General features: G+C 45.7%; 1 protein-coding gene across 1 annotated transcript in view; it reads left to right on the forward strand.

The window, feature by feature from the left end:
* Positions 1 to 15434: 15434 nt before the first annotated feature.
* The window catches only part of ARHGAP4 (Rho GTPase activating protein 4), a 112162-nt gene continuing 111600 nt past the window's right edge, over positions 15435 to 15996 (forward strand). Inside the window, 1 exon segment of the mRNA XM_056539235.1 lies at positions 15435 to 15931. Within this exon segment, the coding sequence (XP_056395210.1) occupies positions 15871 to 15931 (61 nt within the window). The 5' untranslated portion in view covers positions 15435 to 15870.

Raw genomic sequence — 15996 nt, forward strand, 5'->3', positions numbered from 1 at the left:
ACAATGCTATGGAATCTGCTAAACATGTCAATGGCTGGAAGAACCGACCAATCAGAATGGGAATTCACTGGTAAAACCCTTGTATTCCTAAAGTGCACACACTGACTGGCTGTCTGGTAGCGCCCCCTACAGTACAGGGAGGTATTACATGTTCTGTACTACTTTTAACCTGTGCCACAGTTAGCTGCTCCTTTGGACACCAGGTGAGGGCGGCTCCATTTTGCTTTTTTAGGACATTGCGTACTGTATAGGACCCTGAAGAAGCTCCTGTCCTCTACATAGACCAGTGCTTCCCAACTAGGGTACCTCCAGCTGTTGCAAAACTACAACTCCCAGCATGCCCGGACAGCCTTCGGCTGTCCGGGCATGCTGGGAGTTGTAGTTTTGCAACAGCTGGAGGCACCCTAGTTGGGAAACACCGACATAGACAGTGATTACAGCTCCCAGCAGATCTTTCTTACTTTTATATGTAAGGATTTGCTTTATCTCTACTAGTTATCTACTTATTTTTCTTTAATCCTCACTTTTTCCTATTTTTAGATGACATTTTGGGGCTTCAGAACCAATTACCAGGTTTCCATAGAGTTCTGGTCTCAACTAGAGATGAGCGAACTTACAGTAAATTTGATTCGTCACGAACTTCTCGGCTCGGCAGTTGATGACTTTTCCTGCGTAAATTTGTTCAGCTTTCCGGTGCTCCGGTGGGCTGGAAAAGGTGGATACAGTCCTAGGAAAGAGTCTCCTAGGACTGTATCCACCTTTTCCAGCCCACCGGAGCACCGGAAAGCTGAACTAATTTATGCAGGAAAAGTCATCAACTGCCGAGCTGAGAAGTTTGTGACGAATCGAATTTACTGTAAGTTCGCTCATCTCTAGTGGCTATGATCTCGTCCATCATGGATACAGTGGAGAGAAGCCAGCTGAAGAGACAGTTTGAAGAATACTGGTATAGACTATACTTGGCCTTACTAAGATATTGGGGGAGATTTATTAAAACCTGTGTAGAGGAAAAGTTGACCAGTTGCCCATAGCAACCAATCAGATCGCTGCTTTCATTTTCGAAAGGGCCTCTGAAAAATGAAAGAAGCGATCTGATTGGTTGCTATGGACAACTGGTCAACTTTTCCTCTACACAGGTTTTGATAAATCTCCCCCATTAAGATTGTTTTTACTAAGTGTGAGTGAGTGTTTAATTTTACTGCAGCGCCACCACAGGAGAAATTAAGCATTGTACAGTCAGTGTCCGCAGATCTCAATGGGCTATATGTGTAATGCATGGACTAGTTGGGTCCTTCAGAAGAAGGAATTCATTGTAGAATAGGGGAATTGGGGAATTACCGGTAACCAATCAACCTAAGGCCGTATTCACATGTTGTGGTAATGTTGCTTTTTTGGCATGGTTTTCCGCAAAGTGCAAAAAAACATGCCCTTACTTCAATGTGTGAACAAAGCCTATGAACTAAAATCCCTGTGTCGTCTTGGTTAACCCTGAACTGAACTTTTATTAAATATATAAGTGAAAAATAATGTTCATTATAATAGAAAAAAAATAGCACTCCTGGACAAAAGTATCATAGCTTCCCAACCTATTTCTCCTCATACAGGTGTCCTCAAGGGTTCAGTACATTTAGTCCCCAAGAACCCCTGTACTAGGTGAAACATGTCGGGGGAGGGAAGCTTTATCATTTACTTTTAAATTGCGATCTACAACTACAATAAGAGACTGGTCTGCTCTCTGCTGCAGCGAGCCACAGATATACCACTTAACACATCAATCTACTATACGCTATCTAGGAGTGCTACTTTCTAGCAGTTAGGTTTTACAGGCTATCAATAATGCATATGGATTAATGATCCTTAGGGGTCTCCAGTAGGAGAGACTCTTTTTGTTGCTGATCTCGCCTCCTCTATTAACCCCAGTTTTCCTATTTTAAAAAATGGGTCCCATTTGGTTCCTAAATTTAAACTACATCAGGCTCTGTTCACATGTGTGTAGTAGCTTTTATTAATAAAAGACAATGCAAGATTTAATTTCCTGCAGGTAGATAAATACCTATCCTTCTGACAATACATTTCTGCCATACAGGGCCTTCCCATGACATTGTGCTGCCTGGGTCCAGGAGTGAAATTCTGCCCCCTCCCAACTCCTCAAAAAAAAAAAAAAAAAAAGTACTATGCCATAAAATTTCACTGCAACTCACATTAATCTGCAGCATTAGGTAGGCAGCAGTTCCCCCACATTAGGTAGAATAGTCTCCCCACATTACGTAGTAGTGTCCCCACATTAGGTAGCATAGTTTCCCCACATTAGGTAGCATAGATTCTGATTGGTTGCTATGGACAACTGGTCAACTTTTCCTCTGCAACTCACATTAATCTGCAGCATTAGGTAGGCAGCAGTTCCCCCACATTAGGTAGAATAGTTTCCCCACATTACGTAGTAGTGTCCCCACATTAGGTAGCATAGTTTCCCCACATTACGTAGTAGTGTCCCCACATTAGGTAGCATAGTTTTCCCACATTAGGTAGCATCGATTCTGATTGGTTGCTATAGACAACTGGTCAACTTTTCCTCTGCACAGGTTTTGATAAATCTCCCCCATAGTGTACAGATTATTAAACAACTAGATTGGAAAAGTTTGTAATGTCGCTTCTGCACAAATAGTAAGGGATGTGAGCCTTTGGCCCCATTCACACAGCGGAATTTTTCAAACGGAATCCGGCGGAAAAATTTACCTCGGAAATTCCGCTGCAGCAAAGCCCTATTGTTTTCATTGGGATTCTGCTGCACCGTGGAATTTCCACAGCAGAAAAACATCTGCAAATTCAGATTCCGGACTCTGCTGAAAGAATGAACATGTGAACTCTTTCTGCAGAATTCGCTCGGAAATGCATTGCCGTCTATGGAGATGGCGCATTTTCCAACAGTCCTAGCACCGGCTTGTTTTATCGGTACCTGCCACCTGCGAATGTCCGCCCAAAAAAATTATTCACCCTGTGAATGGGACCTAAGTGAGGCTGCTTTCACACTATAAAATTCATCCGTTTTAAAGATCCGTTTGATGTTCTGTTATGAAAACCCTGAAAATCGGCCATTAAACGTCCGTTAGAAAATCCCATTATAGTCTATGGGATTTTTACATTATCCGTTTTAATCCGTTATAGTCCGTTATTAATAACGGACGTTATTTTGTGACGGAAGATAGTAACGGGAGAAATAGTGCATGCGCTATTTCTTCCGTTCATTCTCCCGTCACAAAATAATGTCCGTTATTAAGGATTAACATCCGGAGCAGACAGGAAGTTCCTTTCTTTTTGAATTTATTTTCTGTCCGACCACAGTGCTCTCTGCTGACACCTCTGTCCGTGTCAGGAACTGTCCGGAGCAGTAGAGGTTTGCTATGGAGATTTGCTCCTGCTCTGGACAGTTCCTGACATGGACAGAGATGTCACCGGAGATCACTGTGGTCAGACAGAATGAAAATCCAGAAAGAAATACAACTTCCTCTGCAGCATATGTGGTGTCGGGGTGCGATGTGAGGTGTAGGGGCTGATGGTGTTGCCCAGGGGTAGATGGTGTCAACCCCTTAGTGTTTGTGACGCCAGGGCGTGGTTTGCCTATGTAACCACCCGAAGGTAGCACCGCTAGTCCTAGGTTAGGCAGGGCAAATAATAGTCCAAGGCCAGGATACGGTTAACAGAAACTTTTACTGAGGTAGACAGATGGTAACAGTCTTTACAGCTCGGCCAGGACCCCAGAGAGGTGACCAGTAATACAAGGGACCCCGCAGTTTGTTGGTACTTGCAGTGACTTGACAGACTCTAGCGCAGCCACACTGACTATAACTGACTAGAGTTGACTGAAGATAGTGACAGCAGACAGAGATGACTTGACTTACTGACTTATGGCTGTAATTTAGGCTTGAGTCTCCAGATGTGCTGGACACTGGCTCTGAGACGTCTGGACTGGACCTCAGGATCTAAGAGAGTGTAAGAGAGAGATTGTAATACCTCCCCCTCTTATAAAGTGGGCTGAGCAAGGAGCCCATAGGCTACCTGGGGGTCACCTGGTCACCTGGTGCTCTCTGGGTAACAAAACATATGACTTAAATATGTGACAACTATTATCATGTGACTAATAGCCATGTGACCATATCAAAGGTCCTTTACACTAAATATACAACCTATGCACAATATGGGGGAACAGTGCAGGAGAGCCCTGAGGACGTACAGGGACTCAACCCGACAGGACTGTAGGAGAATATCCCATACTGGGACATCACACATACAGCAGCTGATAAGTACAGGAAGGATTAAGATTTTGAAATAAAAGTAATTTACAAATCTGTTTCACTTTCTGGCACCACTTGATTAAAAAAAAACATTTTACCACCAGAGTACCCCTTTAATGGACTTTTCGCTGCCCTGTTCACACTGAGGAATTTTTGCTAGCAGAATTCGGATGCAGAATTCTAATTTGTTTATTTTTCAGACAGAATCCGCAGCTAAAAGCTTATTAAAGACAATGGGATTTTTTTTTCTACTGATGAAATGAGTTTCATGCGGAATTCACACAGAAATTCCATGCGGAAATTTCGCACGAATTCCGCAGATGGGAGAAAATGGCAGTAAAACAAGATTTTCTTGACCTAAATTATTCCTCTTCAATTCCGCTCCAGTTCCTCAGTGTGAACATACCCCTAGAGGCAGACACAGCTGGGACCCTCTCTACAAAAACACAAAAACATTGGGGGGGTATTTATCAAAGGATTTATGTGTTTTTTTTGTTCACATAACTTTGGCGCATTACTTTGGCGCAGTGTCTTTTTTTTCTCTTCTCCACTGTCATTTTTACAACTTTCTCAAAATCACACGGTCCTGTGTGTGATTTTAACTTTAGTCAGTAATTCATCATTTGCGCCAATCGATCTTTGGCGCAATTTTGGCTCAAATCCCGTTTTTTTTTGGCGCAAATCCCCGCCAAGCAATTTTGCACATGGAAAACACACTTAGCAATGTCAGAAAATGTAAAGGCGTCAAAATACATAAAAAAAAAATTTTTTGTGAAAGCAGCGACGCCTCCAGGGCTGCTCAATACTATCCTGCGACATAGTTGTCTCTGAGGGACCTTCACCCTCCGTTGAGCCAGCATTGGACATGGCCGCACAGGTTCAGGAAAGGTAAAGCACTAAAGCAGTGGTCTCCAACCTGTGGACCTCCAGATGTTGCAAAACTACAACTCCCAGCATGCCCGGACAGCCAACGGCTGTCCGGGCATGCTGGGAATTGTAGTTTTGCAACATCTGGAGGTCCGCTGGTTGAAGACCACTGCACTAAAGAAAAAAAAAAAAAAATACCCAAGTTAAAAATAAAATCCATTTCACATGGTGGCTATAAACCCCACAAAAGAAAATACGTCACGTCGCCTGCTGATATACTGCAGGAGGGACCCCGAAATGGCTGCACAAGGGGTAAAATACGCGTCCTCTGTGGCGGTAAGTTCTGTGTAAAAGGCGCCGTGAACAGCTGATTTCAACATTTGAGCCAAAATTACTAACAACTTGCACCAAATGATAAATTTGGCGCATGTCCACGAAAACCAAAGTGGAAAAAAAAGGGTAAAAAGAAACTGTCAACAGGCAAAATTGATAAATACCCCCCATTATATAGGTCTCTTGCCCTGCTACAACCCATTCCCTTCAATGCAATCTAACTGACAGTAGTCAAGTGAGTGATTTTAAAGGGGTACTCCGGTGAAAACCTTTTTTCTTTTAAATCAACTGGTGGCAGAAAGTTAAACATATTTGTAAATTACTTCTATTAAAAAATCTTAATCCTTCCTGTACTTATTAGCTGCTGAATACTACAGAGGAAATTCTTTTCTTTTTGGAATGCTCTCTGATGACATCACGACCACAGTTCTCTCTGCTGACGTTATTATAATAATAATAATAATAACGCTTTATTTATTGTTGTCCTTAGTGGGATTTGAACCCAAGTCCCCAGCACTGCAAGGCAGCAGTGCTAACCACTGGGCCACCATGCTGCCCTTAGTGTACATCTGCTATGCACGGTTGCTAAAATGGACAGAGATGTCAGCAGAGAGCACTGTGCTCGTGATGTCATCAGTGTTCCAAAAAGAAAGGAATTTCCTCTGTAGCATTCAGCAGCTAATAAGTACTGTAAGGATTAAGATTTTTTAATAGAAGTAATTTACAAATATGTTTAACTTTCTGCCACCAGTTGATTTAAAAGAAAAAAGGTTTTCACCGGAGTACCCCTTTAAAGTTTTAGGGTGCATTCCCACAGGGCGTATACGCAGCGTATTTGACGCTGCGCAAAATTTATGGCAGCAGCGGGAAATACGCTGCGTATTCCTCGCTCTCTATACACACAGGGCTTTCCGGCGGCAGCCCTATGTGTGTAGTGAGTTTTGGAGGCGGGGCCGTGTGCCGGCGTGTCTGTGATGCGTGGCTCCGCCTCCAAAACTCACTGCACACATAGGGCTGCCGCCGGAAAGCCCTGTGTGTATAGAGAGCGAAGAATACGCAGCGTATTTCCCGCTGCTGCCATAAATTTTGCGCAGCATCAAATACGCTGCATATACGCCCTGTGGGAATGCACCCTGTCATTTGACTAAACCAGTGTTTCCCAACCAGGGTGACTCCAGCTGTTGCAAAACTACAATTTCTAGCATGCCCGGACAGCCAAAGGCAGTCACCAGTTGAGAAGACATTTAGCCTTCTTCCTGAGTGCTTTTTTAACCCATTCAGAACACTGGGAGTAAGGCTATGTGCACTTCACAGAATGTCTGCACGGCTATGCATTCCGTGCGGAGTCGGCAGAAAAAATTAACAGGTTAATTATTTTTGCAGACACGGAAATCGGACTTTCCGTGCCAGAAACATCTGCCACAAAATTCCTCCATGTACATAGCACAGCAGAATCTTATAGATATCAATGGGACTCTGCTGCTGCGGAATCTCCATGTGGAATTCTAATGTGCACTGAAATTTCATTGTGTGAACATATCCTTAGGGTATGTTCACACAGGCGGAACTTGTGCAGAATGTCCGCACGGACATTCGGCTTCAGCAGAGTCCCATTAATTTCGATGGGATTCTGCTGTACTGTTCACATGACAGAATTTCAGCACCAGATGTTTCTGCCGCGGAAATTCTGATTCCACCGTCCGCAGAAAGAATAGGCATGTCTATTCTTCCTGCGGAATCTGCAAGGAAATGCATTGGCATCTATGAGACAGCACATTTCCGAGCGGGCCTAGCGCCTGACGGATTTTTCAAATATGCGAACTGTTCATCAGTATTTTCTGGCGGACATTCCGCACATTTTACGCCCATGTGAACATAGCCTTATAGAGGGCAATACTGGCCCGTTTGGTGGGTAATCTCCCTGTGTATAAGGGCCCTTCCTCTGTAGGGTGGTAATGCTGCCCACCCCTGTAAACACATATACAGTAGTCCCTCAAGTTACAATATTAATTGGTTCTGGGACGACCATTGTGTGTTGAAACCATTGTATGTTGAGACCAGAGCTCTATGGAAACCTGGTAATTGGTTCTGAAGCCACCAAAATGTCATCCAAAAAAATAGGAAAAAATCAGGATTAAAGAAAAATAAGTAGATAACTAATATAGATAAAGCAAATCCTTACATATAAAAGTAAGAAAGATCTGCTGGGAGCTGTAAATTACTGTCTATGTCGGTGTTTCCCAACTAGGGTGCCTCCAGCTGTTGCAAAACTACAACTCCCAGCATGCCCGGACAGCCGAAGGCTGTCCGGGCATGCTGGGAGTTGTAGTTTTGCAACAGCTGGAGGCACCCTAGTTGGGAAGCACTGGTCTATGTAGAGGACAGGAGCTTCTTCAGGGTCCTGTACAGTACACGCGATTTCCTAAAAAAGTAACATGGAGCCGCCCTCATCTGGTGTCAACACGAGCAGCTAACCCTGGTACAGGTAAAGAGTACAGAACATGTAATACCACCCTGTACTGTAGGGGGTGCTACCAGACAGTCAGTCAGTGCATACACTTCAGTAATACAGGTAAAGATTACAGAACATGTAATACCACCCTGTACTGTAGGGGTCGCTACCAGACAGCCAGTCAGTGCATACACTTCAGTAATACAGGTAAAGATTACAGAACATCTAATACCTCCCTGTACTGTAGGGGGCGCTACCAGACACCAGTCAGTGCATACGCTTCAGTAATACAAGGGTTTTACCAGTAAATGCCCATTCTGATTGGTCGGTTCTTCCAGCCATCGACAGGTTATGCAGATCTAAACTGTCTGTACATTGTATGTTGAGTCTGGTTTCAACTTACAATGGTCCATAAAAGATCATTGTATGTTGAAACTATTGTATGTTGAGGCCATTGTAAGTTGAGGGAGCCCCTGTACACATATGGTATTTCTGTCAGCAACTGGTAAAATCTTTATATCCTATTTGTAATATTTCATTTTATTTTGCATTATTAAACACATTTTATTCCTCACTTAATGAGGTTTATTTTTTTTATTCTTGATCCATTATAGCTGAGACACTTCTGTGCCTTTAAGTCCCCGCGCCGATGCTTCCTGTGGGTGGGCGGGTGTGCGAGTCTGTGAATAGAAGCATCCTGTGTTGGTAAAAGTGTGAATATTCATAGGTGTGAAGAGCCGGAGGAGGAACCAAGAAGATCTCCTTAATAACATTTCAGGATTTTTTGTTTTGTTTCCTCAGTACGCTGAGGGCAAAACGTCCAGATCTTAGGAGACACAAGCTGCACTCTGAAGGTCCGTGTGTGCCTCCAGCTGTTGCAAGACTACAATTCCCAACACAAATAGTCTGACCACCACCTCCGGTCAGAGGCGTAGCCTGTAGCTCCAGGGCCCAGATGCAAAATCTGCAACAGGGCCCCATATGCCAATTATTTTAAGGTTCTCTTGCGGGGCAGATGTGCTTCGGGGCCCCCTTAAGCACCAGGCCCCCGATGCGACTGCTACCTCTATACCTACGCACCTGCCTCCGGTCCTGCGCTGAACCCTAATTCTGCCTGCAGTTGGCGCTCCATTGACACAGAAGCAGGGGATGTCAGGTGATGCGGACCTCTGGAGTTGTTAGGGAAAGAATCCAGGAAGCCATGGTAGCACAGGACAGTTTATTGAAGTTCAAGTAAAAGGACAACGCGTTTCGGCACTAGCAGGTGCCTTCCTCAGGTCCTCAAAACAATTAATGCATAGTGTTCTGTAGCCTGTGTAGCGCTAGGGTGGCACAGCAGTAATGATTGTGACACACGGAGAGGGGGAAATAAGGAGACAGTAAAGAGAGTGATGAGGGGACACTAATGACTATGACACAGGGAGAGATGAGGGCACACTTATGACTGTGACAAACAGGGGGGAGATGAGGGGACAGTAATGACTGTGACACACACGGGGGAGATAAGAGGATAATAATAACTGTGATGAACAGGGGAAGATGAGGAGACACTAATGACTGTGAAATACAAGGGGAGATGAGGGGACAGTAATAACTGACACACAAAGGGCAGATGAGGGGACAGTAATGATTATGACACAAAGGGGGGGGGGGAAGGGAGGAAAGTAATGATTGTGACTCAAAGGGAGGAGACGAGGGGACATTAATGATTGTGACACACAGGGGGAGATGAGGGAACACTTATAACTGACAAACGGGGCAGATGAGAGGACCGTAGTGACTGTGACACAGGAAGACATGAAAGGACACAAACGACTGATCATATGTCGTAACGTGCGGCATCCTGGCTCCTTCACCATAATAGCAAATTTGCCAGACCTTATGCTACATCTACCTCCTGCACCTTTCATCATAAATGTGTAATGCTTCATTTCTCCTGCAGAGGCGCTACAGGTAAATGAAACACTTGCTGCTGTGTTAATCCTGGATTACAGCTGATTGCTGGGGGGGTACCCTGTCACCGGGGGACCCTCTAATATAAAGACACTATACGAACCCTTCATAATACTACAGAATATTGTGTTAATATAGTGTATAAAGCGATGTTCATTCCGTATTGATCATAGCTCCATATACATGTGATCAATGATAAATGAGCCTGTAGTCCTTGGAGACAGTTCTGCAGAAGATTTGCATCCTTGTTCCTTTCCACCATATACATGTTCTGGGGCCGCCCGGCGCTGTTCACATCCTGTAATTTATGAGCTGCTGTTTAGATCTGAATTCAAGGCAACAGCGGCGATAAAGCGGATATCAGCAGAGGGCGAACTTACTGTGAACACCGATACGGATATTAGGAATTTAAGGCCCCGAAGCGAGTCAATATTATAAACCTGCACTGCGTGGGTCTGCGACAAGATGTTCTGCACAGAAAATAATGTGGTGCCTCGGTAATGGACTCGGTCCCGTACCTTTGGTTGTAAGTCCCCATAGTCACAGTTCCTCATGCTGATAGGGCTCTCCTGGTGGGATAGCTCCTAGTCGCCTCCTAGTGTTCTTAAAATTGCATATATTTAATATATTATAATGTAGTGTAAGTAATGTACAGGACCTTAGGTCACGTGATCAATGATATATTTGTGTTGTATTGGAGGTTAAGGACCTTTGGGTCATGTGTTATAACCACAATCCTTTGTACTAGAACTGAGAGGTTTGGGGAACCAATAAGCTTTGAACCTTCCCCTTCAGATATAAGGTCGCTGTATCCAATGATCGCTCTCTTTCCTCCGGGATATGACAGCGAGCGGAGCTCTGTATAATTCTACAAGCAAATTTGGCCTGAAGTCGACCAATTTCAGCTGCATACTGAACCGTGAGTTTATCCAACTCCATCCTAAAATCCTACGTGACTACTGAACCTAAAACATACCCCTAAATTCAGTGGAACAGCGTAAAGCAAGGATTCAAAGCTTATTCCCTACAAGGTCCCAGCCAACCTGTGAGGAACCTAAATTCCGGTCCTCTTGTAAAGACAGTTGTTAATTGCATCCTGCATAAAAGCTGCAGTAAAGTTATTTCAAGTTCAATACAATTCCGGCTGTGGACAATCCTTTATTCCTCCCTATCGTTCCTGGGACGGGTGGCGGTAGGACACATATACACATTGAGGAAACCCACACCCTGGCGTCACGACAATCAAGGGTTAATCCTATATTCAGCAACACTACGCTGCAACACCCCTGTTCGCCCCTCCTCCCCGAGCACCACAATAACGAAAGACTCTAGGGCCCCAGTGCGAAATCCGTAAAAGGGTCTCAAATGATATGCGCTATTTATAATACTGGGGTCTACAACAATACTAAGTGAATGAGGCCGAGCAGCGATGCCACACACAGCGGTATACAGATAAACCAGTGTTTCCCAACTAGGGTGCCTCCAGCTGTTGCAAAACTACAACTCCCAGCATGCCCGGACAGCCGGAGGCTGTCCGGGCATGCTGGGAGTTTAGTTTTGCAACAGCTGGAGGCACCCTGGTTGGGAAACACTGAGATAGACAATAGTGCGTAAAGAGGCACCAAATATATCAAACAGCATGGGCCACTGTAATAAATTTAGCGCATGGTCTAGATTTACACTGTCAAAGTATTAGAGAGTATAAGGGTAGGTTCATACTATGTTAGTACCACCGTCAGTCGTATCTGTCGGCATCGCGCCAAAAACGGGATGCCGATATATACTGTTACCGGGAGCAGCGGACCCCATTGATTTCAATGGCCCGAAGGGAATCACCTAGGGGGAGATTTATCAAAACCTGTGCCAAGGAAAAGTTGCCCAGTTGCCCATAGCAACCAATCAGATCGCTTCTTTCATTTTTTACAAGGCCTCTGCAAAATGAAAGAAAAAAGCTGATTGGTTGCTATGGGCAACTCAGCAACTTCTGGACAAGTTTTGATAAATCTCCCCCTTAGTGATTCCATTTAGGGCCCTGCACTTTATTGTCAGCGGAGTGAATCAGTCAGAGCTAGGACTGCGCAGACACTGCCGTCCCCGTATACGGCAATGTATTCCACCGAAAAAATGCGCAGGATCATTATTTCGTCTGCAGAATTTTAGAGCCGGAACGTCTGCACTGTGCAGCGGAATCTTTTGGACAACAATGGGGCTCTGTTGCATCGGAATTTCTGAGTGGAATTACGTTTGAAAATTCTGTAGTGTGAACCCGGGCCTACTGCTCTCTGGCCCTCAGCCAATTGAGGTAGTGATATTCGTGTACCCCCTTAAATCATAAAGTAGGTCATGAAAGTGCTCTCCCCATGAAGATTGTTACCCAAATTAAAGAGGACGTGTGTGTGTGTGTGGTGGGGTGATAGGAGGTTCATGGGGGGGGGGGGGGGGGGGGGTCATAGGAGGCTGAGGGGGTATGAATCAGGATGAGGGGGTAAATATGAGGCTGAGGGGGTGGATTAGGTTATGGGGGTAAGTATGAGGCTAAGTTGGTGAATAAGAGGCTGAGGAGGTGAATAAGAGGCTGAGGGGGTGGATTAGGTTATGGGGGTAAGTATGAGGCTAAGGGGGTGAATATGAGGCTGAGGAGGTGGATTAGGTTGAGGGGGTGTGGTAGCGGGGTGTGATGAGGGCAGATGTTGTTACCCTAGGGGCAGATGGCATTAACCCCTTGTATTCGTGACACCAGGGCATGGTTTAGCCTAAAACCATCCGAAGGTATACCGCTGGATACTGGGCTAAGCACGGGGGCAATAAAGACTCGGACGCCAAGTTACGGACAACGGCAGCTTTACTGAGGGTAGACAGCTGGTACAGTCTATACAGATCAGCCAGGGCCCAAGGAGGTGACCAGTGACGCAGAGACCTTAAGGGCTTGCTGGGAGTTATAGTAGGACTGGACAATTGAATGGAGACCACGCTGACTTGACAGATGACAAGGACTGACTTGACTCATAAAGCTGTGACTTTATCTTACTTGACTTGATGGTGGCTGCAGGACTGGACTTTGAGGTCTCCAACACTCTGGACACACACACTAGACAGGACTGCACTGGACCTCAGCAGAAGAGAGAGAAGCTCCACCCAGGGATTATATGGGGAGACTAGCAGGGAGCCCATAGGTCACTCTTGGGGTCGCCTGGTCACTGGTACCTCCTGGGTAACAATCACATGACATAACTCTTAAAGATACAACACATTATATAATACAATACACTGCAGAACATATGTACAGGGGGGAAACAGGTGCAAGGGGCCCTGGGGACACTGAAGGAGGCTGCCTGACAGGACACCAAGGGTACGGGGTAACACCTCCCGTACTGGGCTACCACAGGGTAAGTATGAGGCGTATAAGGGGGTGAATTAGGCTGAGGGGGTGTAAATCAGGATGAGGGGGTGAATTTCAGGCTGAAGGAATGTACATCCGGTGGAAGGTGTGATAGGAGGCTGAGGGGGGTATGAATTAGGGTGAGGGATGAAAATTAGGCTAAGGGGGTTGATTCTCATTCAGGGCGGTGAATATAAGGCTGAGGGGTATGAATCAGGATGAGGGGGTGAATATGAGGCTATGGGGGGGGGGTGTATAAGAGGCTGAGGGAGTAAATATGAGGCTAAGGGGGTGAATTAGGCTGAGGGGGTGAATATGAGGCTGAGAGGGTGAGTATGAGGGTGAGGGGGGTGAAGTAGGATGAGGGGGGTGAGTATGAGGGTGAGGGGGGTGAAGTAGGAGGATGAGGGGTGAGTATGAGGGTGAGGGGAATGTAGTAGGATGAGGGGGTGAGTATGAGGGTGAGGGGGGTGAAGTAGGATGAGGGGGTGAGTATGAGGCTGAGGGGGTGAAGTAGGATGAGGGGGTGAGTATGAGGCTGAGGGGGTGAGTATGAGGGTGAGGGGGTGAAGTAGGATGAGGGGGTGAGTATGAGGCTGAGGGGGTGAGTATGAGGGTGAGGGGGTGAAGTAGGATGAGGGGGTGAGTATGAAGCTGAGGAAGTGTAAATCAGGATGGGGGGTTAAATATTAGGCTGAGGGGTGTAAATTTGGATGAGAGGGGGAAAATATCAGACCAAAGGGTATAAATCAGGATGAGCGGTGAATATCAGGCTGAGGGGGTAAATGTCAGGCTGAGGGGGTATGAATTAGGATGAGGAGGGTGAAAATTAGGCTAAGGGGGGTTGAATGAAATTCAGGGGGGTGAATATGAGGCTGAAGGGGTATTTATCAGGGTGAGGGGTGCTCTCACAACTTAAACCTAGCATTCATACCCCATTTTGCAAAAATGTTTCTGCCCATTTGACTCATAAGGAAAAAGTGAAGATAGTGGAATCCTTGGAATAGTAGGGAATAGCAACAAACCTAAAACAGCAATGGTAAAACAGAAACATAGCCGCACATCAGAACACAAACCTGTTGCTTTAAAACAGCTAACGGCTGCCCGGACATGCTGAGGGTAGTAGTTTTGCAACAGCTGGAGGGCCACAGTCTGGAGACCGTTGCCTTTAAGGGATATTCTAACAAAAACAGTGCCCCTTCTCTTCTGGAGGCTTTGCCTAGCATTGCAGCCCCGCCCCTTAGTACAGTGTTTCCCAACCAGGGTGACTCCAGCTGTTGCAAAACTACAACTCCCAGCATGCCCGGACAGCCGAAGGCTGTCCGGGCATCCTGGGAATTGTAGTTTTGTAACAGCTGGAGGCACCCTGGTTGGGAAACACTGCATTAGGAATCCCAAGATGTAACCCTGAGGTTTACATATGTACAAATTCATGCAAGACAAAGGATACAATGTAAATATTTGGAGTAAGACAACACACTGAATAAAGCCTGGCAAGAGACAATGCAGATCTATGGCCATTGTTCTATAGATGTCTATGGAAGGAATATATGTATTGTCTAAGGGAGTAAGGAGCCACAATGCCCTGTCTCCCAGCCTGCACAGTGCCATCCAAGCTACAGATGATCAGCCCACAATTCTCCAGGTCTGATTGGTCCTCAGATGGGGAAGTGTAACTGTGATGGGGAGAATCACACTGACTGTGAATAAGATGCTGCTGACCCAGTAGGAGGGGGCAGGGGCACAGCACAATGCATATATATATATATATATATATATATATATATATACACACATACATAGGGGGATACTGTCATACATATATATGTATAGGAGAGACTCCTCCTCTATCTGTACATTGCTGGGCTCGCTTCATTAATAAATCATTATAGACATGAATAGAAGGGAGGAGGCAGAGATCCAGCAGTGAGGAGCAATGCATACAGATCAGCAGCAGGTATAGCACACTGACATAAATACTGTACATATATATATATATTTATCTATCAGGAGGAGGATGTCTTGCTAGAGACAGCTGGAGACACCCAGATATAGAGACAGACATCAATCTGTGATCACACAGAGACAGCTGAAGAGGAGGAGGAGGAGGAAGAGAAGGAGGAGGAGGAGGCGCCTGTGTATTCAGCTCTGTGCACTGCTCTCAATGCAGAGGACACTGGCAGCAGCACTGGACACTGACTGCTTCACTCTGCATATTAACAGCACTGCACCCCTGTGCCAGGGCACTTCCTGCACTTGCATTGCACACTGTCAGCACTGGGCACAGCACTTTTGCTGCACAGCACCTCGCCCTGGCACCTCTTGGCACAGCATGAAGGTGCAGAGTCCTTTGCTCTGTGACCTGAAGCGGTTGTGTAGTGTCTGAGATCGCACAGCTTCACCCCCCCCCCCCCCTTTTCCACCAGGACTCTGGACAACTCCATTCATCTGGACCCAGCACTCAGGGACTGGCAGCGAAACCTGATTCTCTGCTGATTCTGAGCTCATGGATAGGAGGTGGCGGCACTGGCAGTGATATGACAGAGGAGCAGTGAGTACCAGCCACTGAGGAAAAAAAAGGAAAAAAAAGAAGGATGGCATCTCATGGGAGGCCAAGGAAGGACAGGACTGCAGACTACGAAAGTCAGTTTAAAGGTAAGAAGGCGGTAAAAGGAGAAGAGTCAATGGGGGGGGACATGAAGGGGTTAAAGCAGATTAGC

Source organism: Hyla sarda, chromosome 9 (genome assembly GCF_029499605.1).
Source record: "Hyla sarda isolate aHylSar1 chromosome 9, aHylSar1.hap1, whole genome shotgun sequence".
Taxonomy (NCBI): Eukaryota; Metazoa; Chordata; class Amphibia; order Anura; family Hylidae; genus Hyla; species Hyla sarda.